Below are 25,799 nucleotides of genomic sequence, written 5' to 3'. Positions count from 1 at the left end.
AATAAATAAATAAATACAAATTCCATTTCCTTAACACCAAAGTGATCATTCGATTATTTACTTATTGGGTGGATTGTGGCAGCTTGTGTTTTTGAGAAATTGGACCATTTCATCTGGGCCTTAAATGCACATATGTAGGGTTGTGTGTGAAATTCCTCTGTTACCCCTGCTGCCCGCAGGGTCTATAGGGAAATCCCATTTTCTTCCTGACATTGGGAACTGTGTTGTCTTTCTTTCCTCGTCAGTCTTCCTAGAAGTTTACCAGTTTTACTGATCTTTCCAAAGCTGTTTCATTGATTTTCTGTATTTTTTTCCAACTCCTCTGGTTTCTATTCTTATCTTTATTATTTCCTTCCTTCTGCTTGCCTGCTTTGACTTCATTTTACTCTTATTTTTAGAGGTTCTTAAGGTGGAAGCTTAAGATTTCTGATTTGAGACTTTCCTTTTCTTCCTCAGAGTATTTTTAGTGCTATGACTTTTCCTCTCAGCACAGCTTTAGCTGCGTCCCACGTATTTTGTATTTTCATTGCCCCTAAATTTATAACAAACTTTAGACAAACTTCCTTCTTTTCTTCCTCTATTTTCTGAATAATTTAATACGTCAGCCGTATCTCTGTTAAGGCCCCTTGTTCCCAGCACCTGTGGGAGTCACTGGTAGAGTCAGGCCCACAGAGAAAATGGCTTGCAAGTCAATGGCCCCAGTGGGCCAGCACACTGTTTAAATAACAGTAAGGTGAAAAAGTAAATAGCCATATTGAGAATAACAGCAACAAGTTTCTCACTGAGAGAAAAGAGTCATAAACATGAAAAAAGAAAAACCAGAATGACCCTGTCATGTTGGGATGGAAATCAAGGTTTTCAAGAAGTAGGGATGAAAGAAATATGAACTTCATCATGTGCGTACATGTCTATGCACACACACACTCACACACATATACATGTCCGAGCTCTGCCCAGTGAGGGAGATGGTGAGTGAGAGGCCCCAGCAGCAACGAGCACACCTGGCACCTGGATCTTGGTTTCTAAATGCCATTCATTGAAAAAAAAAAAAATCCAGAGTTTTGTAGATAAATGGCTGATTCCGTGGCTGGGGCAGAAATAGTAGAAAATAGACCTGGAATGTCTTTTTCTGCCAAAAAAGCAAAGGAGTGCTAATAAAAACAATGGTGGTGCCAAAAGGCCAGAGCTATATACAGCTGGCACTTACACCTGCGTCCCTTTAGCCAAGTCTGAGACATGGCCCAAATAGGAAACAATCTGAACATCAAATTGATGAAAACAAAAAGTTACGCTCCATCAAATAAAAGAGGAATTTGTGAAACCATAGTAATATAAATAAATAGAAAGAAGAGAGAACTCCTTGTTACAGCAGAAAGCCAACCAGTACATGTGGAGAGTGTGATGGAATTAGAACATGGCCGACATTCAGCACAGTGACACCTGACACAGGTGTGACCACTGAAGGAGCTCAGACCGGCAGGTGCAATGCGAGGAGGACACATACGGGGGGGGGGGGGGGAGGAGGATAGAGAATAATAAAGCAAAGGTGGAAAAATGTCAACAGTCGGGCATCTGGGCAAAGGGAATATGAGTTCTTGTTTCAATTTTGCAACTTTTTTGAAAGTTTTCAATTTGAAATTAAAAACTATATGGCGTGGGGCACCTGGGTGGCTCAGTCAGTCAAGCATCCCGACTCTTGATTTTGGCTCAGTCACGATCTCAGGGTCGTGAGATCGAGCCCCTGTCAGGCTCTTCGCTGGAAGGGGGGTTCTGCTTGGGATCCTCTCTCTCCCTCTGCCTCTGCCTCTCCCCCTGCTCGCGCTCTCTCGTGCGTGTGTGCTCTCTCTCTCTCTCAAATAAATAAATAAATAAATAAATCTTTAAAAAAAAAACGCATATGGTCTACAACCTGGTCTTCGGTGTGCTTGTTACACCCATGAACAACATTCTTAGCGATCTTTCCACATCAGCACCCAGAGCTCGACCTCATTACTTTTCAGGGCTGCACAACATCGCGTTGCATGAACAACCCTCCATTCTACTGAATACCTTCCCCGTTCCTGTAGGCTGGACTCTACAAAAGAATAATCCATCCCCTTCTATAAAAACGATAATTACAAATGCTGCCATTTGTGTGATGTTGGAAACACGTACGTGCCTGTCACTCTACTAAGAGCCATTTATTTTCCATCTTTCTGGACGCATCTCACAAGGATAGGCTCTTGGGGGCTCTATCACAAACAACAGCACAGCCCATACACCTCCCTTGTCCGGCCCAGTGCTTGGGGGAGGAGTGGGGAGGAGAGAGGTCAAGGTCATGCAGGCCTATTTGTCCAGAAGAATCAGCTCAAAGGTGGTACACACCTCTGCTCCTCCTCCTCCTCCCTCTCCTTCCCCCCTCCCTCCCTCTACTCTGGAACAGGAGCTCCCACATGGCAATGGTTTGATGACTTCTGTGCCTGGCATGCAGTAGACACTCAATAAATGCTCCACGTTTCCATGAATGACCATGGCATTAGGAAAGGGCTGCAGGGAGTGACCAGGAGGACCAGGCAGCCACAGCCTTAGGACCACACACCCATTTAAGCACAGGGATCTGTAGGACTGACCCCAGGAAGGCTTCCATCAAAACCAGCCTGAGACAATGGGGCACCCAGATGGCCAGTCGGTTAGGCATCGGACTCTTGGTTTCAGCTCAGGTCGTGATCTAAGGGTCGTGAGATCGAGCCCCATGTCAACCTCTGTGCTCAGCACAGTCTACTAGAGTTTCTCTCTATCCTTCTGCCTCTGCCCCCCTGATTGTGTGCACACGCATGTGTGCATGCTCTCTCTCTCTCTGAAATAAATAAATCCTAAAAAATGACAAAAACAAAAACAGAAAACCCAGCCTGAGATGAGACTATGGGCAGAAGCCCTGGAGCTTTCTGGAACACTCAGCGAAGCAGAGGGGGACCTCCCCCAACCCCAGAGTGTGGTGTATGGGGTCATTCCTCTGCACTGCCCTACACATTGCCCACTTCCCTCGGGACACCTGGAGTTTAATGTGTGGCTCAGACCCAAGAGGTTAGGAGGGACTTGAAGAAACCCAGGGTCTGAAGTGCCCCAGGCTGGGCAGAGTAGCTCCCAAGGACGGCCTGCACCGGGCAGCCCCTTGTCCCAAGGTCCTGGAAATGTCAAGCACCTGGCTGCTCCGCCCAATTAGAAGCAGAGGATGCTGGTGCTGGAGGGAGACTTTCTGTTCAGCTAGAGCTCCCCTTGTCTTTATGAAAATACTTTCAGCACTTGACAAAGGCAGCCCACATCATCTCAGAACGCCCCAAGCAAGAACAGGTCAAGCCCATGGAGGCTTGTGCAGCCAGGCCCATCACGAGGGTCTCCACTACCTCGTCCAGGCACGTGTGTCCCCCACTGAGGTGTCTCTGGGGATAATTCTGGTTGTCATAACTGGGGGTGCTATTGCTGGCACCTAACAGCCAGAAGCCAGGGACACTGCTCAACATCCTATAGCACACAGGACAGGCCCCCGGAACAAAGAATGAGCCACCACTGATGGTGTGTCAACAGTGCCGAGGTGGACACACCTGCGTAATGTACCTCACCTCCTCCTAAATCCCTTCTTCACCCAACCTCGAAATCCCAGTCGAGCTGGCCCAGCCTCACACACCACCTTCACCACCCATCATCTCCGAGCCCCAGTGCGTCCCAGGAGCACCCCTCCCTGGCACATCCACGTCTGCCCAGCAGTCGGGAGGTCGCTCTGCAGACTCCTAGCAGGCACGGCTGGCTTGGGCGGACACTCCCTGATGCCACAGCCACGGTAGTCACGAGTAAGATCCTTGTTTCCCCAGGATCTTACTAAACATCTCATCGATGATGTGACTCTGCCCCCAGCCCTGGGCTGAGAGATTCTGGAACAAGGCGAGGGGCCTGATCCCTGCAGATGCCCAGCATGAGAGCAGCACCGGGCACACAGCAGGTGCTCAGGGAGTGAGGAACCCCCATTCACGGAATCCTCTCCAGGAAGAACAAAAGACGAGCCGCCTACGTGAGAGCTGTTTCCATAGGGAGCGCTGCCCCACGCCCTGCCCCACGGCCACCCCACAACCAATCCTGAGTTCCAAGTGGGAAAGGCAAACCTTCCCCACTGGGCTCGCTCACTCTTCTGCACGTTGGGGGGTGCGAATATTTATGCTGCAAAACAGCCTCAGAAAAAATGCACATGTGCTTTTGAAAACACCTTCCCAGAAAAAAGCCCAGCTCTCATGTGTCTTGCCTTCATGGAAGGCAAATCGCATGGATCTCATCCCCGGTGTCATCAAGGAGAGAAAAGTCATCGGACTTTGCCCTGCGCCCTGCACGGGAGGCTGACCCACGTGGAACGTATCCAGGGCTCACTGTGTCTGTCTTCTGGCTGGCTCTGGCCAATGGGAGCCCAACAGGAGACGGGAGGGAGGGCAGGGCGAGCCGTCGGGGCGGGGGGGGCCTCCACCGAAGGTCACTGTTCCACACCCGCAGCTTCTCTTCACGACTCGGTCTTTGTGGGTTCAGCCCTACCCTTGTTCCTCCAGACCTGCAGACGGTCACGGCCCTGCTGCTGCCACCAGACCCGAGTCACACATGGGCCCCCGTGGATGCCCCTTATTTTGGGAATAAGCCCTGCTGGGACCACCCTGTTGGAGGGCTCCCTGTTTCCGGGGAGGACCCTGCCTGATAAGGCAGCCCCAGGCCCCCGCACACTTAGGGAGGGTCACGGGCCCCAGGGGTTCCCACACTGATGCAAGAAACGCAGAGCAGGGCACACCTTGGAGAAACGGGTCAGGGAGGGCACGGGAGGCAGAGCAGAGGTGGCAGGTGAGCGCAGGGAGGGACGCAGGAGGGGGCCTCTGACTGCACCATTCATCCCTCACTCCCTGCCCTGAATTCTTCACATATGTCGTCTGGCACACAGGGCGCAAGTGAGGGCGCAGGGCCCAGGTGCTCAGGAGCCCAGGCAGGTGGGTCCACACTTAGGCCCACAGTCGGCACGGACGAGGTTCGAGGGCACAGCCAGCCGCCCTCAGGGACCTTTCCCCGAGTCGCCTTTGCTCCTTTTTCCGGGGCTTCCCGCCTTGGGGCCAGCAGCCCTCCCCGCCACCTGCAAACGGGCCTGCAACCTGCGGAGCCCTGCCTGCCTCACCCAGGAGCATCGCTGCCGCTGGGGAAGAAGGGCCTCGGGCGGAGATGAAGAGTCACGTGGAAACAACAGGACCCCCTCCCGCCCCCGCAGGACCCTGCCCGACTGCGTGACCCGCAAACTCCGGAACAGAGGCTTGAAGACACGCGAACACGGCCGAGTTTCTTCCATCGAATGATCTCGGGCAAGAAAGGAAGGAGCTGACCCCGGAGCAGGATGGGCCTAATCCCGCCTGAGGGCCTGGCGCAGCGGCTGAAAGGCTGGCCCTGGGCACGGAAGTGGCGACCACAGGGATGCACCTCTGCGCGGCCCCCATGGGGGCTCCCTCCTCTGGGACAGTCCAGGGATGCCGCAGAGGGACCTGACCTGGGGTGCTACGCGGAGGGTCGTGGCCGGCAGGCAGGCGGTGGCTGAGGACAAGGTACTAGGAGCAGGGATGGCCCAATCAGGGGTCCCGACCCTGCTCAACTGTTGCTTGGGCCATTGGATGATTCTGGAACCCGCTCCGTGCAGGCACCTGGATGGGGACGCTGAGGCCAACCCAGGTCCTGCAGCCCAGAGCCTGCAGCCCGGCCCGGGGAGGTGGTTCCCACACAAGCAGGGAGGAACAGTCACTGCGTGTGCTTTCTTTGCTTTCCTGGCAGAGCGTGGTCTCCGTAGGGTCCCCTCGGCCTCAGCCGACAGGCTGGCACCCTACCTGGCACTCAGCCACTGGAGAGTGCTGACCGCTGGTGTCCAGCCCCGGGAACAGCGCAGTGGCAAGAGCCTGGGGCACACAGGGCTGGCTCAGAGGGGTGCAGGGGCAACGCCGTGGGGTGGGATGTCCTTGCAAGGTGGCAGCGCCTGGCCCCGGAACAGCGGGGAGGCCAGAGGAGCTACAGTAGCTCTTACTACTCCCCCTCTTCACTCAAGGGCGTGTGCCCGGATGTGTCTGGGCCAGAAAACCACTGACCCCAGGTCCCCATCCTTGGGCCAGGAGGGGCTCAAGCCTCACAGGTGCTCTGCCTCCATTCTGCGTCCTCATCCTTCCCGCTGGATGCGGGAAAGCTACCCAGCCTGCATGAACAGGGACACCCGGGAGCGTGGCTCTGCCCAGGCGTCGGTCCTGCTGGCCAGAGAAGATTCAGGCAGATGGAACAGTACCTGAGCTCCGAGGGGGTGTGCCCCCTGCCACTGGGACACAAGGGCACACGGCATCACCCTGTCCTCGGGTGCTCCTCACCCTCCAGGTCACAGGAGCACAATCTCCTTACCTGTGCCCCAGAGAAGGCTGTTGCCCCCCGCACCCCCGGCGGGAGGCACCCCAGGGTTCCCCAGGGAAGAGAAGAGCCGTGAGCAAAAACCACAGTGAGGAAAAATGGGACGTTCTGATGAAAGTACTTGCTTCCTTACGAGCCAGAACACAGCAAGAAAAGATGAAACCAAAAGTGCCCACACCTTCATCACACCATTTCCTCTGACGCTCGGGTCACATCGAGGTCTGAGCGGATAATTCTGGAGCTGAGTGCACAACCACCAGGGATGGCCAGAGCCAAGGCAGCCGCAAGGAATAAACGCCTTCCATGTCTTCCTCCGCCGCAGGGTGACTCCCCGGAGTCCCTGAATCTCCCCAGCCCCACACAGGGATCGGGGACACATTTATGCGTCCCTCAGCCACCCCGCGTTGCCTACGTTAACTTTTCCAGCCAGCGTGGGTACTTTTTTATGTTTCAGAGTGTGGACGGCTTAAGACAGAAAAGCAGCCAGGGCCCTGCCAGTGGCCACGCAGGCTGGCGAGAAGCGGCGTGGGGGGCGCCCCTCCTACCTTGTTGTAGTACTGCACCTGCACCGAGTGCCAACGACCGTCGCTCACGCCCCCGGGAACCTGCGGTGTCACTGTGGTTGTCGTCTCACCTGCAGGCGGGGGAGGTCCAGAGAGAACACGTCAGCGGGCCACTAAGGAGTCTGGATAAACGTTCTCTTCTGACAATGCGCATCATGTGTTTAATGGCTTTTAAAATAGTTTTAGTCTACAGAGGTCACAATGATTCCCCATTTGGAAATTTGAGCTGTGTCTTCGGTATCTTCGGCGTTGTAAAGGACACTGCCATGAACACCTCTGTGCGTTCCAGATTGCACCCCCCCCACTCGCCCCCCGGGACAGGTTCCCAGTGGAATTAGGGGACTGGTGGGTGAGCACCCGTAGGACTGGAGGGGGGGTTTCCACCCAACAAGGTGTCCGGGAAGGGCTCAGAGAGCTGTTCCTGCCTGGCGAGGGGGTCCCACCTGCTGAGAAGGTGAGCTGCACCTGCTCGCTCACAATCTCCAGGGCAATGAAGTCATGCTTCTCGTTGAAGCGGCCGTTATACAGCAGCAGGGCGTTCCTCTCCTGGGTGGCAAACCTGCGGGGCCAAGCAGAAGCACGTCACAGGAGGGGTGACCCTGGACCAGAGGGTCTGCAGACGGCGAGAGCAGAAATGGGGGCTGCCCAGACGCGACAGGCGCAGCCACCAGCGGCCGAGCGCGTGGGGCCAAACGTAGGGAGGACTCTCATGAGCGTCCCCGGGCACTCATTGTTCTCATCAGGAGTTGACAGCCCATAAAACCTGCTTAGCGATGTTCTTTTCTGGAAATAGGAAACCAGATTCCACAGAGGAATCTGGTTTCCACGGCCCTGTAGAAACTGAAAAGATGACATCTGACCGGTGTCCTATGAGCCACTGAGCCCATCAGAGATGTCTGGACAGAAACACTTGCGGTGCATCTTCTGCGACTGGAAACAGGTCCCCACTCACGTTCACCAGGGCTCGGGGATGCCGTACCCCCCACGCAGGGAGGCTGTGTTGATGACTATCTCGGGGCCTTTACACGAGGTCCCTCTGCTCCCAAATACTACACACCTCCCCACCCCACCCCAGGGCCTTTGCACTTGCTGCCCCCTCTGCCAGGAACAATCCTCCCTGGCTCTGCAGATCTCTCAGGAAGACACTAATTGCACTTTCTGTAACTCGTTTGATCCACGTCGTGCCCCCACCCCATCGACTCTATCACATCACTCAAGTCTATTTCTGAAATTCTCCTGCTTATCCATTTGTGTACAAGAACCTGTGGTCCTTAAGGGGAGGGACTCTCATTCGCCACCACAACCTGGGGCCCACAACAGGGGCTGGCCCGTAGAAGCACTTAATGATGACGTCCTGAATAAATGGATAGATGAAAGAGCACGATTCAAACAGCAGATCCATGAAAACGAGCAGACCTGACAGACCTCAAGCATCTGACACATGAAGAGCCACTTATTTCAACAAGAGATACCTATTCTCAGAGATCCTCCGCCCAGCCCCATGGTCCCAGGAAGGCCAGCTGCACCGGCCCAGGGGCTCCCTGAGTCACAGCCACAACCCCGGACGCCCTAGTCACATAGAACCTGGAGAGTCTCCTCTATGAACAGGGACTGTTTCCCGAGGGGGCCGGTCGTGGAGGAAATTATTCCTTTGGATTTGGGGTTGGTTCATCTGTTTTCATGCACCCAGAGACTGTCAAGAGGATGTGACCCCAGCCTTTCCTTCAAGGGCCTTAAAATGGACATTTCTATGATTTAGACGGCCGCTCGCTGGGAGGCTGCACTGCTGTGGCCTCCTCTTTGGACCACGGTTGGAGCTGGTACCGCATGTTGGTGCCAAATGGTCCCGCGTGGCCACCCCCCACCTGCCACCCTAGGGCAGGCACCCAGAGGTCCGTGCTGGACACGGAGCCCTAACAGGGGACCCAGGACCAAGGGGAGGGTCCAGACAGGCAAGAAGAAGAGGAAAGACTAGAAACAGAGACCAAGACTTGGCGAGGGGACCAGGAAAGCAGAGCACACAGGATGGGGGCGGCTGTGGGTGCACAGGGCCGCGAGGGAGCCCAAGCACTGGGCAAACAGGAACCAGAGCGAGGAGAGTCCACCGTGAATGAAATCACCTGAAACAGAAGTTTCCTGCCGGTGCCCAGCCCAGCTCTCCCCGCCAGGCACCTGCAGGAGGCCCCCAGGGCCCCGTCCCCAAGCAACCAGTCCCCACAGAGGAGCTGCTCTTCTGCTCACGTTTTGGGAGGATTTGGGGAGGATTTTTCACAATGTTTGCCTTTGAAGTCACTTCCTAAAGCACTGCTCACTGATTTAACTGTGCCCTGATGTCCCAGCCACGGCCACACACACGGGAAACTGCCCCGTATCCTGCCGTCAGATGAAATCACCTAAAAATACTAAATCGGGCAAGCAAGTGGACATCACATTATGACACTTGGACGTTTAATTAAACGCTTTAGGGCAGCCTGAATGGCTCAGTGGTTTAGCGCCGCCTTCAGCCCAGGGCATGATCCTAGAGACCCGGGATCAAGTCCCACGTCGGGCTCCCTGCATGGAGCCTGCTTCTCCTCTGCCTGTGTCTCTGCCTCTCTCTCTCTCTCTCTCTTTCTCTCTGTGTCTCATGAATAAATAAAATCTATTTTAAAAATGCTTTATATTTTAGTTTCTAAGTCTGGAGCCAACAGACTTCCTGTTGGTTTCCGACAGGTGTGCCCCGGGGCCTGCCCACCTCCGGCACCAGGACTTCTGGTCACCTGTAGGTCAGCCTCCCACTGGGACCCCCTCCCGCGGCTTACTCGCTGGCAATGGTCACAGCATGTGAGTGAGGACTGCCAGCCACGCCCAGGTGGTGGGTCGCCGCGGCTACACGGACATCAAGATCACATGCCCCAGACGAACGCCCATCACACGCCAGGGATACGTTTGTCAGAAGACATAAAACACCTCTGATTCAGGGGGCAGGCGCCCACAGAAGCACAATGTTCTAAACATCAGGCCACACGGGGCAGAGAGTGGCCAAGAGGAATCCCACGGCAGAGCCCTGGTTTCGGAGGCTGCGTCCATGGGGTGGGCCTTCTGAGTGCAAGACGTGTGGGCTGAGGGCAGAGCCCTTTCTGAGCAGGGAAAGAGCCAGGATCCAGGGCCCGGCAGTGCGGCCCAGCTGAGCAGTCCACGTCGAAGGCTGCCACCACGTGTCTGCACTACAGCCAGGGGAACGGGTGGGTCATGGGGGGGCACCAGGAAAGCTGGGCACGTCCGTCCTCTGCTGCCCCACGCCCTCACAGCGCGCCCCAGACAGGGCCCCTCACTGGCTGTTCTACAGGACATGGGGGAGCCACGGACGGAGGGTCAAAATAAAACAGCAACAACCTCAAAACCATGGGCCTCCAGGTGACCCAGGTGACCCTAGCCTCAGAACTATTTTTACAGTCAAAGGAAGCGGCTCTCACCCCGCTGTCCTGAAATTCATTTTTTTTAAGTAGTTCCACACCCAACGCGAGGCTTAAACCCACAACCCAGAGATCGACACCCAAGATCAGTAGTTGGACGCCCCACCGACTAAGCCACCCAGGTACCCCCTGAAATTATTCATTTTTGAGCTCAGAACCCCCAGATCGGCCGGTGGGGCCGCTGCAAGACCCAGGCAGAGAGACACGATGCGCGGACACGCAACGCTCCGAGGACAGGAGCTCTGGTGGCGCCACACTCACGTGAGGGAAACAGTGAAGTGGAAACGCTGCCTCAGGCCTCGGAAGGTGACAAAAGACCGGGGCGGGAAGCTCCTGGTGGTCACCTCGCAGTAGGGCCTCTCGAACTCGCCGGGAGGGCACACGCAGTGGAAGCCGCCGATGAGCAGGTTGACGCAGGTGCCTCCGTTCTTGCACACCCCGTTGGCACAGCGGCCCGAGCGCGTGCTCACCTCGCAGTGCTCTCCTGGGGGATGAGACAGACAGGGAGAGGTTACCCCGGACCCCGGAACCTGGGCCGCCGGCGCCACTGCCTGAGGAGCTGCGAGACCGGGCCAAGGGTTAAATGCCGTCTAGACGCTGCAGGACCCGGGGGTTCTGAGGACGGAGACACCGTTGTCCGGAGCGGTGGCACCCCTGCTCCCAGTGGGTAATCACAGGACGGGTCCTGGGAAGCACCCCCCGGGGGCTCTTCTGCAGGGGGCCCAATCCCTGCCTTGCCCTGCCGGGTCCCCGCACTCTGGGGGGCAGAGTAACATGCAGGGATGGACACCCCTCTCTTGGGAGGGAATCACCTGGAAATGGTGACACTAACCGGGATCCTCACGCGCCCTCCCACACCCACGCCTGGGGCGGTGGCTGTGCAGTCAGAACAGAGGGAGACTGGGGAGCACACAGGAGCGCCCTGCACCCCAGCCCCCCTGCCCCGCTGCCTCTCATGCACGAGCCCCCCGCAGCCCGCCCAATGCTGGGCCCCCCCATTTGTAATTCCGTCAGGCCCTCCTGCTGGCCTAGAAGCTCTCCAAGGGCAGAAGCCTAAACCTTGGTGACAGCAGGGTTCCGGAAGCTTCCCCAGAGAGACTGCTTCTGCCCCAGAGGCCTGTCAGACCCAGGGCACTCAGACCACATCCGCTGGGATGCTCACCAACTGGGGGGACCCTCAGGGAGGCAGCTGTCCATCCTGAGCTGACCTCTGCTGACCTCCACGGCCGCCCCCAGGAAAGCCTTGCGGTTACTCGGAGGAGCTTATGTTGGGGCCACAGGAGAAACGGACCTGCCGCCAGCATCCGAAACCAGTGGCGCTCCTGGAAGACGGGCGCTTTCTCTCTCCTTCCCCGCATACCCCCAATGCTCACCCCCAGTTCCACAGACTGAGGAAGTGCAACTCGCTTGGCAGAGGTGGCTCCAGTCTGAGACCGTCAAACACAGGGGTTGGGGGGGCTCGACGCTGCTGATGTCTCCCTGAATCCCACGACGTGTGGGGCAGCAGGCCAGTGACCCCCTCCCCAAGCTAAGGCCCCCAGGGCCAGGCACAGGTCAAGTGGGGTCTCCTCCTCCGACCCCCTGGGCAATGTAAGGAGGCTGTTCCCTGGGGCAGGGCGCCCCCAGGGAGGCTTGGCTCCCACACTGCTGGGAAGTGAAAGGAAAGGGCTAGAAGCCCATGGACCCGCCCAGACCCCCTCGCAGCTCCACCCTCCATGGACACCGACACCCCCCCAGGTGGCCCTGCCACTGTGCCAGGCAGGCTTGGGCTCATGTGCACACACATGCTCACAAGTGCACGCATGCACATGCACACTCAACATCACACACGCTGCACCTCCACACATGTACCCACACATGCGCCCCTGCACTCACACTGAGCTGCACACCTGCTCACACAATCACGCCCTCCCCCCCGCCTCCACTCCCACAGCAGCGCTCCTGGCCTCCTCCAGGTGGATGGCCCGAGGCCTTCTCAAATTCTCTGCGTTCATCTTAAATGCTTAGCTTAAGGTGTGTTTGTCCTTCATACACTTCAATTTCTCTAATCTCTGCTCCAAAAATGTGCATGACATTTGGCAGTGTTTGCTCTCCGAGTTCCAGCTTGGCCTGTCAGGGGCCAAGTACAGCGTATCCTGGAATAGAGCCGCCGCGAGGGGACGGGGCGGGGTGTGCTCCCCAAACCGTGACGGCAAACAAAGGGAGGCCTGGCACGGCCCTTCCCACGGCACCCTGCCCCAGCGTTCCAGAACCAGCCATGCGGGCTGTGGTCCAGACTGTCCCACGTCCACCTGGATGAACCTGAAGCCGACGCCCCTGTCGCCCCTCCCGGGCTCTGCGTGGTCTGTGTTCCTCCTTCCAGAGCAGTTTTCCGTGGCTGCAGGGACACTCCCTTCCTCAGAAGGAACAGGAAGGACGGCCACGCGGGGACTTGCGGGTTCAGACCGTCTGGCTGTCACAGAAAGGTCGAAACACAGACCAGGGGCTTATCCCTGTCCCTCTCTTGAAGATCGTGCTGTTTTAAATAAGCTGTAAATATGGGGAGTCTGGGGGGCTCAGCGCTTGAGCTGAGCTGCCTTTAGCCCAGGGCGTGACCCCAGGGTCCCGGGATCGAGTCCCCATCGGGCTCCCCGCAGGGAGCCTGCTTCTCCCTCTGCCTGTGTCTCTGCCTCTCTCTGTGTGTCTCACAAATAAATAAATAAAGTATTTTAAAAAAATAAAAATAGATAAATAAGCTGTAAATAAAGCTAAGTCTCCATGGAGCTGTTTGTTTTGATGTTTTAACCATAATGTTTTTGTTTTGTTTTGTTTCATTTCCAATCCTATTAGTCTCCTAGGGCTGCTGGGACAAATCACAACAAATTTGGTGGCATAAACAACAGGAATGTGTTCTCTCCTAGTTCTGGAGGCCAGAAGTCCAGAATTAAGGTGTGGGCAGGGCTGGCTTCCTCGGAGGCTCCAGGGGAGGGTCCCAATCCTTCCAGGTCCTTCTGTTTCCCGTGGTTCCCGCGGTTCCCAGGCTGGTGGCCACGTCCCTCCAGGGTCTGCCTCCATCTTCACACGCACATCTGCTCCGTGTCCCAAATCCCCCCTCCTTTCTCTCACAAGGACACCCCATCCCTGGAGTGAGGGAGACCCCAAATCCAGAATGATTTCATCCTAAGAGCCTCAGCTAATACATCTCGAAAGACCCTGTTTTGAAAGGATGACACGTTCTGAGGTTCTGGACACGAATGTGGGAGGGACACTACCTGACCCATGGCAGTCCTCTGTGCTTGTCCTAAAACCACGATCGCAGTAAATTTTGGCCTCAGTGAAGAGCGCCCAGAGGGAAGCAGCATCTGACTCTGCGGAGCTGCGCCCCTGGCTCCTGGGTGACGCTCAGCCCTGGCTCCTCTGCCCTCAGGAGGGCTCTCCCCCAGGCTCGTCCAAAGGCCAGTAAGGGGTGCAGCACCCACATGGGGCCAGCTCCTCACCCCCACGGCCAGGCTCAGGCCCTCTCCTCGGGGCCCCACCCAAACAACCCAACCACTGCCCCAGGAAGCCCAGACCTCAGACCCCATCTTCCTTTTGCCAAGGCTGTTGTCCTCGGGGTCCCCTCACTAGGGGAAGGTCCCACCATCCGTCCAGGGGATGCAAGCCCAGAGTCACCCCCACTCCTCCTCTTCATCCCCATCAAGGACCCCCAGCCACCTCCCGGAGTCCCACATCGCTCACCTCCACTGCCGCCCGCCCCCCCAGCTACGCAGCCCCCCGTCCACACAGACACAGCATCCTTGCCACGGACGCCTGAACCCAGGCCAGTGCCCACTGACTTACTATCCTACTTGGGCTTCACATAACGCCCGAGAGAGCCTTTCAGGATGCTGGCCTTGCCAGGTACCAGCTTAGAAGCCATTCAATGCTCCATAAAGACCCCCCTCCGCCCCGGGGCCTGGCCCTTAGCCATACCCCCAGCCCCCACGCACACCACACCTGCCCCTGCACACCCCACACTCCAACCACACGGGGCCCCAACATTCTTGGTGGGTGTGCCCCACCAACAACGATAACCCAAGGTGACTGTCCTCCTCGGGGCCTGGCCTCTCTCCGGCCTCTGGGGGTGGCTTCCCTGTACTTGGATGCAGCCCCGTCTCAGGCATGCTCCCCTTAGCTTCACCCATTCGCCGTTCGCCTGACCAGGTCCAAGGGTGCCTGTGACAGATGCTAAAGGGCCTGGAAGCTTCCTTCTAGAGAGCGTGTTCCGGCTCCAGGGTGGCACCAGCCGTCTCCCTAGGCTCCAGGGCGGGGGCGGGGGCTGCTGGAGCCAAGCCTAAGAATGTCCAGCACACAGAGGGTGCCAGACACAGAGGGGGCGCCCGACAAATGCCCAGCACACAGCAGGTACGCAGCACATGCTCGTGAAATGAAGTCATAAAATGCCAGGATTTTCCCAGGTCCAAGCCAGTGATTAATGCTTGCACAAAATTATTAAACCTACATAATTCATATATTTGATTCAAACAGTGTTGGGAAAATGTTGATGTAATGAACCAAGAATTGCTTTTATAGTTTAAACACGTCTTCTCTAGAGAACTCGGAGTGTTCGGGGGTTTCAGACAACCTGGGTGAGCCTGGAAAGCTTTCCCTGTCTGGGGTCTAGGACCCCCACTCAGAGACCTGGGGTCACCTGAGGGCGCTTCCCACAGCGGCCACTGTGGCCTGTTTACACTACCTGATAATCCACTAGCGCGTTGTCTTCAATGCATGTGCCATGCAGCGGGGGTGTCGGTAAGTCCTAGGAGCCAGCCCTGGTGGGGGGGAGCCCTGCTTGTAGTATGTCCCATTTCTGTGGTGTGCACGCTCCCCCCAGAGCCGATTTCAAGCTACCCACTTGACATCAGTGAGCACGGAGCTCAGAAGAGATGTAATAAGAGAGTTTTTTAATTCTGGGGCGCCTGGAGGCTCAGTGGTTGAGCGTCTGCCTTCAACTCAGGTCATGACCCCGGAGTCCTGGGATCGAGTCCCACCTCGGGGTCCCCGCAGGGAGCCTGCTTCTCCCTCTGCCTGTGTCTCTGCCTCTCTGTGTCTTGTGAATAAGTAATATATTTACCAAAAAAAGATAGTTTTTAATTCTAAAAGTCAGCTTACTTTAAGTAACTCACTTGGATCGAACTTAGTGAGCCCCATATCTTAGACTTTTGATACAGCTCTTGTGAAAAACAACTATTAAAATGAAAATCCAAGGGTTCTCAGACATGCTTCCTATGCGGAGTTAACTTCAGCTTCCCTCTTCTGGGAATTCTTACTCAAACTAAGTCTGGGCTTCTCTCATCCTAACATCCTGCTTCGAGTCAAATGCTTGCTCTGGCCATTCCAACTCCGGGGTGACTCTCTCCTCCTGTGCACCGCCCCCCCCCAAGACGACTGACAGCTCCACCCCCACGCCAAGGATCAGGTTTCCCTGAGCAAACTGATAGCCTTGCTCAATAATGTATGACACCACAAGGTCCCTGCAGGGAAGGGACGCAGGGCTCAGCCTCCTGGTCACAGCCACAAATGCAGAACCCCAAGCAGAAATTTTGGAAAAGAACCCCCTGCCCCCCGCCAGAAACCATTCTTAACTATGAAACAGAAGCTCCCAGGAGCCGAGGTCCGCCCATGACGGGATGCCAGTCTCACACCAGGCTTGGGGCTGGGAGGGAGGGGACCCTGCATGCCGGCCCAGGGCCCCCAGCCCTCGGTGTCAGGGCCACAGACCCTCTGTCTGAGGGGGCAATGAAATCCCTGGAGAAGCCTTAGCTTGAGAGAGCTGGAGCCCAGGGCTCACCTGGAAGGTAACTGCTAAGAACACAGGGCTACAGACGGCAGGGGGGCCTCCTGCCCCTCACTTGCTTCATTACTGCTCTCATCTCCACAGCACCAGGTACGGGGACTCTTCTACATCACTGTTTTGCAGACGAGGAAACTGAGGCCTGGCACAGTGTAGGACACATACCAATTTTTGTATGTAACGAAAACATTCCTTAAAGATATGGCAAATAGAAGAAAGAGATGGTGCCGGGGTGTGTGAACTTGCAAGCTGGGCTCAGCCTGAGGGTCGGGGGTTTGTGATGCAAGCGACTGGGTGACCACTGGGCCCCAGAAAGGGCCCACAAGCAGAGGACAGGAGGGCCTGAGTCCTGGCCATTGGGACACCAGGGTTGGGCAGGAGGTCTGTGAACAAGGAAGGGGTAGCTGAGCACCTTGACTTTACTATATAGAGAACCGGTGGGTGTGCAAGACAGGGAAAGCAAATGGCATAGGAGTGCGGTGTGTGTGTGTGAGTGTGGTGTGTGTGGTATGAGTAGGTGTGGTATGACACACCTACTGGGGTCCTGGGTGTGTATGTGGAGCGTATACATGCGTGGTGTGATGTGTGTGTGGTATGTGTGGTGTGCATGTGAGATGTGGTGTGTGTGGTAGGTATATGTGCACATGCACGCATGTGTGTGGTGTGCGTGTCATGCAGGGGACATGCATGTGTTGTATAGGTGTGTGTGGTACTCAATGTGTGCCTGTGTGCATGGGGTGTGATGTATGTGGTATGTGATGTGTGCATGTGTGAGGTGCGTGTGGTGTGTATGTGATGCAGGGGACATGCATGTGTTGTGTACGTGTGTGTATTATGTGATGTGTGCGTGTGGTGTGTGTGCAATGTGGAGGATGTGTGTGTGCACAGGCGTGTTACCGTCATGGCAGGATGGGAGAGGAGGGGCAGGGCTGGAACCAGGGAGATGCTGATGTGAATCCACACCCGCACCTGCCAAGAACGGGCTTCAGAACCTGCCCGGGGCTGCTTGGGGACGGAGCCAGAGGGACGACAGGGTCCCAGCCAGCGGGGAAAGCGGGGGCACGGCCAGACGGAGACCCTCAGGATTGGAGCAGGGCTGGGGATGGGCCCAGGATGGGAAGGCGTGCGCACATTCCATGACTTAGGTTGTTCAATTAATAAAGGGACAAGTCCCTCCTAATCCTAAGAAATAGCTAAGTGCCTGGAACTAGAAAAACCAGAACTTCCAAAGGTGGCGAGGAAAGGAGGCATCGGGTGCGAAGCATAAAAGGCACGTTGAAGCGTGAAGTTTAGGCACAATTGGAGATCAATGAGGCACACAGAGGGCAGAGCGTCAGGAGAGAGTGGGGCAGCGTCAGGGTCAGGTCCTCAGACACAAGGACACCGAACCGGAACCACCCCCAAGCCCCTCGATCCGTCCTCAGCGGATGTCAGGGTCCCGAAAGGGGTCTAGCGTCTTAACGAAAAGACACGATCCAACAGCGTGGTTCACATCAGAAGCGTCATCACCAGGGAAAGCACAGAGACGGGAGACAAGGGACAGGGGACGCTTCAGGGTCTCTGAAAACGGGAGGGGACATCAGAAATGGTTAGACACTGGGAAAATTTGCCCATCCATCCTTCCGCCCACCCAGGGCCTCAGCCCTGCCCTCCACCAAACCCCCGAGCACCGCTGCCAGGGATAGAGCTTCCCCGAGAGCAAGCTCCTGGGCGGTGCCTCAGTTTCCCCACTGTAGGCAGGATTTCTGTCTTGCCCTGGAGCAATCCCTAGCACCCTAGGGGGGTGGTGTCAAGGTGAAATGAGCTGGTTCTGTAGAGCTCTGAGCTGAGCACCTGGCCCAAGGTACTGTGACTCCCTGTTATTTTTTTAAAGATTTTACTTATTTATTCATGAGAGACACACAGAAAGAAGCAGAGACACAGGCGGAGGGAGATGCAGGACTCGATCCCAGGACCCCAGGATCACAACCTGAGCCGAAGCCACCCAGGCACCCCGTGACTCCCTGTTATATCAATAGACTTATTGAGACTGGAGGCCTCACCTGTCCACCCCCAGCCCCCCCCCAGCCCTTCTCCACACACCCCCCCTCTGCTGTTGGACTTTTCTCACATCCCCGTCCTCAGTGACCGGCTCTGCCCTGGAGCCTCCCCCCCCAGGAGGCAAGGCTGCCAGAAAAGGCCTCTGCGGGGAGCCCGGACACCTGCCGGCCCCCCTCCCTGATGCCCTCACCCACCGGGAGGGAGGGGAAGCCGGAAACCAGACCACTGCAGGCTTGTCCAGGTCGGGGCGTTCTCTGGGCCGTCTCAAATGACTTCATTATTGTCTCTGAAGCAATTTCCCAGAACCCCAGACACACCCATTTTTTAAAATCTAAATTTAAAAAATGCATTCCAGCAGGAAAGAACAAAATGATTCTGGTTTATCCACAGCTTTGGCTTTGCTCACGGGAGTCACCTACACATCGGAGGCGGAAACCCGGCTAACCGGAATAATCGGTGTGCATTTTCAGCTCCTGGTGCCTGAAACAGAAGGTTCCAGCAGGCGCGTGGCCCAGTGCGGCGCAGCCAGTCCCAGCCAGTCCCAGCCAGTCCCAGCCAGTCCCAGCCAGTCCCAGCCCCGGGGCACACTCAAGGACCCCACCTTTCAGAAAAGGGATGCTCCCCCCACCCTCCCTTTCCTCACACCCACAAGGGGCCCAGGAAAGAGGCAACCCTGAAGTCAGCTAAGCGGTGGCCTGGAAAGTTCCGTCCCTGTCCTAATTCCCAGAACCTGTGACCACTGCTTCACACGGCAAAGATGGGATCAAATTAACGGTCCTGAGATGAGAGACCCCAGCAATCCCATGTCCACACCACACGTGCGAGGACGAAGGCAGATTGGAGCGGTGTGACCACAGCCCAGGGCCACCTGAGGCCACCCGGAGCTGCAGGAGACAAGGAAGGACCCTCCCCAGAGCCGTCAGCAGGATGGGACACCGTCAATTTCAGAATTCTGGCCTCGGACACTGTCCAGAACACACTCCTGCTGCTTAAAGCCCCCCAGGGAAGCCCCCAGAGCTTGAGCCAGTCCTAATCGCGCTCCGAGGGGACCGGCCCGGTTCCATCCCCCAGAGACCCGTGCCAGTTCTCAAACCGCAGCCCGAGAGCCTGCGAGCATCTCCCTGAGGCTCAGTGGACCCGCAGCTGCTGACCACAGAGTGCCCTCTGTCCCCCCCAGGTCCTCGTGGGGCCCTGGCTGGCAGTGGCCGAGGACACAGGAGGCGCTGAATGAACACACAATGCAGGTGCACTTCCCAGATCTTGGCTGCCCAGGCTGGTGGGAGAGGCCGACCGGAGGGCACTGGGCACTTACACATGGTCAGCAGGCAGGCTCAGCGGGGGTGACCACCAGGACCCGAGTGCCCAGATCCCCCTCTCGGCTCCTTCACACGGCACTTACCATCCCCCCAACCCTCACCCCCGCCAAAGCAAAGTCACAGTCCTTTCCAAGCCAGGGGAGGGGCCGGGGATGGGGGCTCAGAAGGATACTGGTGGCAGCTTTGGAGGTGCCAGGACCCAGAATGAGGCAGAGCCTGGCAGCCTGGGCCCCAGCCAAGCCCCCCACCCCCGCCCGGTCCTGGGGGGTACACAGTCTTCACAATGCCCTGGGGCCTGAACACATGCCAAGAAGCCCCAGTCTGCGTCCGGGGCTCCCCGAGTGCCCGTCTGGGCCTCTGCAGCTGCCTCCCTCCAGGTGTTGGGGTAGCTACACGGCCTGGAAACATCGTCTTGGGAGGCCCCCCCCAGCTTTGGGAGACGTTGCTCAGGGAGGCCCTGGGACAGCCTTGTCAAGGCTGTCAAGACAAGGCTGTCTTGCAATGTGTCAAGAACCAGCTCCAAGATGACATCTCGGACACAGGATATGATTTAGGTCTAAGGGCACAGGGACACCCGAGGGTGTGAGGGATGGCGGGCCTGGGGAGGTCTCCTAGAGAGAGGCTGTGCAGGTGGGGATGAATGGGGCGCCACACCCGGGGGGGGTGCAGAGGTGCAGGACCCAGCCCAAGCAGAGCAGCGAGCGGCTGGGGAGGGATGGAGGGAGGGGTGAGGGTCAGGCACGATCCTGCAGACCCGGGCGTGGAACCAGTGGTGGAAGGTGACGCTGGCAGCTGTACGCCTCAAGGCCGGGAGGGGGTCCCCACCACTTTATCAGCTTGCAGGGAAACTGTGCCAGTTCTCAAACAGCAACGTGTCCAAACTCAGTTGGAATGCTAACTGAAACCTCTGTCATCCTTACACACAGCAGCTCAGCCCCCAGATGGTTCGAATTCCACATCCTGCGTGGTGCTGGGGAGGTGGCTGGTTTCTTGGGGCAAATCAATGTCCAGAAAGAAGACATTTTCTTTATTCATGGCTCGGAGTCAGCAGAACCCCAGGGAGCCCAGCTAACATGAAGCCCTCCCCCCAGGGGTGTCCGGCAGCCCCATCGGATGAGTCCTGCCTGGCCATCTGGCCCCCAGGGCTGTCTGTCCATCCCCGCGATGGGCTCACACCAGCAGGATGCGGCCAGAGACCACTCTCAGGCCAGGGACACAAGCCGACTGGCTAGCAACTCCCGATGGCCCTCAGCCCTGTGTCCCCAGACAGCGGGAGACAGCCCCCCCATGGGGCTGCCATGGCAAAGGCCTCGCTCACTCATCCCTGCCACAAATGTCTACTGGGTGCCAAGTGGGTGCCAGGTGCTGCGGGGGGGGGGGGGCAGGAGTATGGGCAGCACAATGATGGAATCCCCCAAAGATGTCCTGTGGTTCAAAGGGGGAGCTCGAGTGGGGAGGCCGTGCTGGATCACGGGGGGCTGCGGTGATCACAAGGGTCCCCACGAGATGGGGCGGGGGGGGCACAGAGGGCCAAGGGTCAGTAGCGGGAGACAGGATGATGGAGACAGGGGCTGGAATGAGGGGAAGGAGGAGCCGAGGAGTCTGGGCGGCCTCTAGATGCTGGAAGAGGAGATCCTCCCCCTGAGCCTCCAGGGGGACCCATGAGAGAATAAACCTGCACCTTTAAGCCACTCGTTTGTGGGACTTAGTGCAGCAGCTGCGGGACCCTGGCCAGGGGCGACCCGGCGAGCCCGGCCTCTGCAGCTGTCCAAAGGCACTCCCACGGGGGCTGACCCGCAGGGGGGCTGACGTGACCTGACCCCAGAGGGGCGCTGTGATGGCACAGGGGGGCTCGGCCGCAGGAGGCACCTGCTCGGGCCACGCCGCTGCCCGCTGCTGGACGTGCTGGTTTACGCTTTTGCTCCTCACCAGCTCATGCCCGTGACCGGCTCCCCTGTCCACCTGGAAGCCACCAGGAGGGACTGTGGCTCCCGTGTTCCCGGGTTGAGGTCTCTAAGAGGAAAACAAACCACAGGAGCCTGACACCCGCCCAGGAGTGTCCTCTGGGGCCAGCGGAGTATCAACAAGCAGGTTGACAAGAGGTGGCCACCACTGCAGACCACCAGAAGCCCTGAGGCGTGGGGAACTATGTCCCCCCCACCACCACCAAAATCGTATGTTCAGGTCCTGACCCCGGGCACCTATGACTGCGATCTTATTTGGAAATAGGTCTCTGTGGACATGATCAGGTTAAAATGAACTTCTGCCAGACAGAGGGTCCTTAGCCAATGACCTCTGTCCTTCAAAGAGTGGGAAACTGGGATGCAGACCCAGGACACACACAAGGGAGGGCCAGGGAGAAGCACCTCCAAGTTTAGGAACGCCACAGGCCCCCAGGCACCAGAAGTGCCTCCAGAGGGAGTGCAGGCGGGCCACACCTCGGTGCCAGACCCGTGGCGACAACACTGTGAAAACAACGCATCCCCGTGGTTCTGCGCCCCCCAGTGTGAGCGCCTCTGTGCAGCGGCCCCCGGGAAGCTAACGGGCGCCCACGGGGGCCTCCAGGGTTGGTCTGAGGATCGTCCTCACCCCCCAAGGCCACTCGGCCCAGGAGAGGAGGAGGACACTATGGATTTCATGGAGAACAGGAGATTCCTGCCTAAACCTACCCACGCTGCAGTCTCAGTGCATGAATTTTTTTAAAAGATTTTATTTATTTATTCACAAGAGACACAGAGAGAGAGAGAGAGGCAGAGACACAGGCAGAGGGAGAAGCAGGCTCCATGCAGGGAGCTGGATGCAGGACTCGATCCCAGGACCCCGGGGTCACACCCTGGGCTGAAGGCAGACGCTCAACCACTGAGCCATCCGGGCATCCCCTCAGTGCACTATTTTAAGGAAAATAAAGTCACCCCAAAGTGAGATGACTCCCAGCTTCACAATAACGTCTGAACGAAACGCTGGAGATCCTCAGCTGGAATCTAGACACAGATGCGACAGAGGATGAAGAGGCGCTCGAGAGCGCAAACCTTGCCGCGACCCCGGCCACCCGAAGAGCACCCCTTCCCGACAGAGGACCCCACTTCTGCTCCGAGATCTCATTACAGGCCAGGCAATGGTTTTCCTTTCGAAGGACGACGACCCCTCTGGTCTAAGGACCAAACCTACCCTGCTGATGGAATCCTCAAGGGGGACCTGCAGCCCCGCGCACCGTGGCCAGCGTGGGCCATGGGTGGATGCCCCTCTGTGCAGGGGGGACACCGCAGCTCACACGGAGGCGCGGGCCCCGGCCCGGGACCGTGCAGCACGCTCGTGTGCCACATGATGATGGAAATTTCATGACTCTTAGAAGAGAATGCAAGACAAAACGTGCAGTTGGGAGTACTGTGCATTTTTTAAATGACACAATCTGAGCCATGCCAGAATTGGTTTTAAATATTCTCCTTCACAGAGAAGATGATTAAGTTGTTATACCAGCAGTTTCTCGGACCTTGGACTCATACATAATGTCCTGGCCTGAAGTTTCCCACGAGGGACAGTCAGGGTCCCCAGTCCTGGGGAGGCCACCACGGAGGACGGTCCTGGTCACCGGAAGACCCTTGCACAGGACAACTAGGACAGTCCACCCAGGGGCAGTTAGCACAAACCGTAACCCAGTATCACTGAGACTCTCCTAAGTGACGCTGACCCACTGGCCCCCAAACCAGCTGAATCTCAGCTGGGGAGCACCTGTTCTTCTGCGGTGTCCAGCTGCACGGACGCTGAAGCCCGGGGACAGCTGTGTGCTTCATGCTCAGAGGCAGGGCTACTCTCCAGCCTTCGCTGAAACACCCTCTGAATCCAGTCGAGTGGCCCAGGGATCTAACATCATATGCTCCAGGGGCACCTGGGTGGCTCGGCAGGTGAGCATCTGCCTTGGGCTCAGGGTGTGATCACAGAGTCCCGGATTTGAGTCCCACATCGGGCTCCCTGCGTGGAGACTGCTTTCCCTCTGCCTGTGTCTCTGCCTCTCTCTCTGGGTCTCTCATGAATAGACAAATAAATAAATCTTTAAAAAAAAGTTAAAATAAAATCAGGGGAGCCCCGATGGCGCAACGGTTTAGCGCCGCCTGCAGCCCAGGGCGTGATCCTGGAGACCCTGGATTAAGTCCCACGTCAGGCTCTCTGCATGGAGCCTGCTTCTCCCTCTGCCTGTGTCTCTGCCTCTCTCTCTCTCAGTGTCTCTATGAATAAATAAATAAAAATCTTTAAAAAAATAAAATCATACACTCCAGAATAAACAGGACCCTAAGAAGACTCGGCCAGAGCGACCGACGGTGGGGGGCAGTACCCCAAATGTCTTGGCCCAGGCACGGCCACCGCCGGCCTCCCCTCCGACAGGCGGAGTGCTGAGCGTCCAGGAACCCCCCACCCCCGGGATATCAGAGTTGCTGCGCCCTCAGGAATGCACCCCATGGGCAGCCATTCATCTGTGACCATAAATCACCTTGCAGTTCTCCATAGCGAGAAGGCACTCGTCCGTGAGAAGCCTGGGAGCACGCGTTAGCACACAGCTGCGGTGAGAGCAGGGGCTCGGCCAGCAGGGCAGAGTCATAAATACCTCACCTCCTCCCCTAGAAGGGACCCTCCTGTCCCCTCCAGCTCAGTGACAACAGGAGCAAAAGCATCCCCAGGACGTCTAGGCCGGGCCAGTTAGACCCTGACCCCTTCATATGTGGACGAGCACTTACGAAGCACCTTCTGTGTGCCTGGCACTGGGGAGGGAGCAGACGACACCAAGCAGACATGGTGGGGGGCTGCTGAGGGAGACCAGTGGTGGCAGCAAGGTGACATTCGGGAAGACATGGAGAATGTGCACGCGACAGGCAGGGACCACAGTGAGAGCAGCATGCTGTTTTCAGAAGGTGAGCAAAGGGCCGTTGCAGAGAGGCGGGCCCAGGCCTGAGAGCAGGGGGCGGGGGGGACGGTGGGGGGACCCTGGGAGGGCTTGGGCGGCACCGCTGTGACCCAGTGCCCTTCCAACTGGCCTCTGTGGCCTCTCTGGGTGCCCCACGGAGAGCAGCTCCCGGGCGGGAGAGGCAGGGCTGAGGCCACAGCCCTCAGGTGTGTAGAGGTGGGCATGGGACGTGGAGGCACAATGGTTGGGACTTGGTTGCTCATTAGTCATGGGGTGCAAGAGGGGAACCCCTGTGAGCCCGGGGAGGAGGGGCAGGGGGTGGACGAGCCTGGCCCCTGCAGCACATGAGCTCAGGACGGAGATCCCAGGTCCCCCATGTAGCTCTGCTCCTTGGAATTCCTAAAGCTGGATGACAACTGTCCCCTCCTCATGGGGCTGTGGGAAGGGGCTGGAGCGCTCGGTCACCGCCACAGCTGCCGCCAGCGAGCACCACCACGTCAGGTGTGCAGGTAAATGGGGAAGCCCGCCGTGCCGGCCTGGAAGAGGCCACAGGGTGGGCGAGCAGGAGCCCAGGAGCAGAGCACTGGGTTGGAATCCTGCCTCCACGCACAGCTGGTGGTAGTGGGGCCCCTCGCTCCAGCACGCATGTACACGCGCACACGCAGCAGGACTGTGCTCCGTGTGGGGCTGTCCTGGGTGCTGTGGGATGCTGAGCACCTGGCGCCCACCCACCAGCACCCCACCCCCGGCTGTTACAGCCAAATATATCCGGGGTGGGGGCGCCTGGGTGGCTCAATAGGTTGAGTGTTCTCCTGACTTCAGCTCAGGTCATGACCAGGGTCATGGGATCGAGCCCCACCTCAGGCTCCACACTTAGTGCAGAGTCTACGATTCTCTCTCCCTCCATCCCCTCTGCTCACGCTCTCTCTGGAAATCCCTCTCTCTAAAATAAAAAATATAGATATTTTTAAAAATGTCCTTGGGTGCCAGGTGTCCCCAGGGGCAGAACTGCCCAGTGAGAACCATTGGGCCAGAAGCCACTGTTCTGTTCCGCACCTGAGCCTCTGCATGAATAAACGGGGCCTAATGTTGATGCAGGAACTGGGCTAATGCACGTGGAATCCTCTAGAACAGCACAGCTCGCTGAAGGCTCACGAGTATTAGCCCCAAGCTACCGCTGTCCTGAGAGACACAGAAATAAGGGAATCACACCCAATGTGTCAGCAGAGCAACCAACACAGAAACACGGCACCGAGGATGTCGGGAAACTTTCCAGAACCTTCC

The 25,799-nt window shown here is 57.4% G+C and overlaps 1 protein-coding gene across 1 annotated transcript in view; it reads right to left on the bottom strand.

Annotated features, from left to right (window-relative positions):
• Nucleotides 1-25,799, bottom strand: part of CELSR1 (cadherin EGF LAG seven-pass G-type receptor 1) — a 133,474-nt gene that overhangs the window by 51,512 nt on the left and 56,163 nt on the right. Inside the window, exons 5-7 of the mRNA XM_077915838.1 lie at nt 10,712-10,934; nt 7,439-7,554; nt 6,978-7,066 (exon numbers count right to left, since the gene is read on the bottom strand). Of these exons, the coding sequence (XP_077771964.1) occupies nt 6,978-7,066; nt 7,439-7,554; nt 10,712-10,934 (428 nt within the window). The remainder of the gene's footprint in view (nt 1-6,977; nt 7,067-7,438; nt 7,555-10,711; nt 10,935-25,799) is intronic.

This window comes from Canis aureus, chromosome 11 (assembly GCF_053574225.1).
Source record: "Canis aureus isolate CA01 chromosome 11, VMU_Caureus_v.1.0, whole genome shotgun sequence".
In the NCBI taxonomy this organism is placed as follows: domain Eukaryota; kingdom Metazoa; phylum Chordata; class Mammalia; order Carnivora; family Canidae; genus Canis; species Canis aureus.
This window is presented reverse-complemented; position numbering and strand designations above follow the sequence as displayed.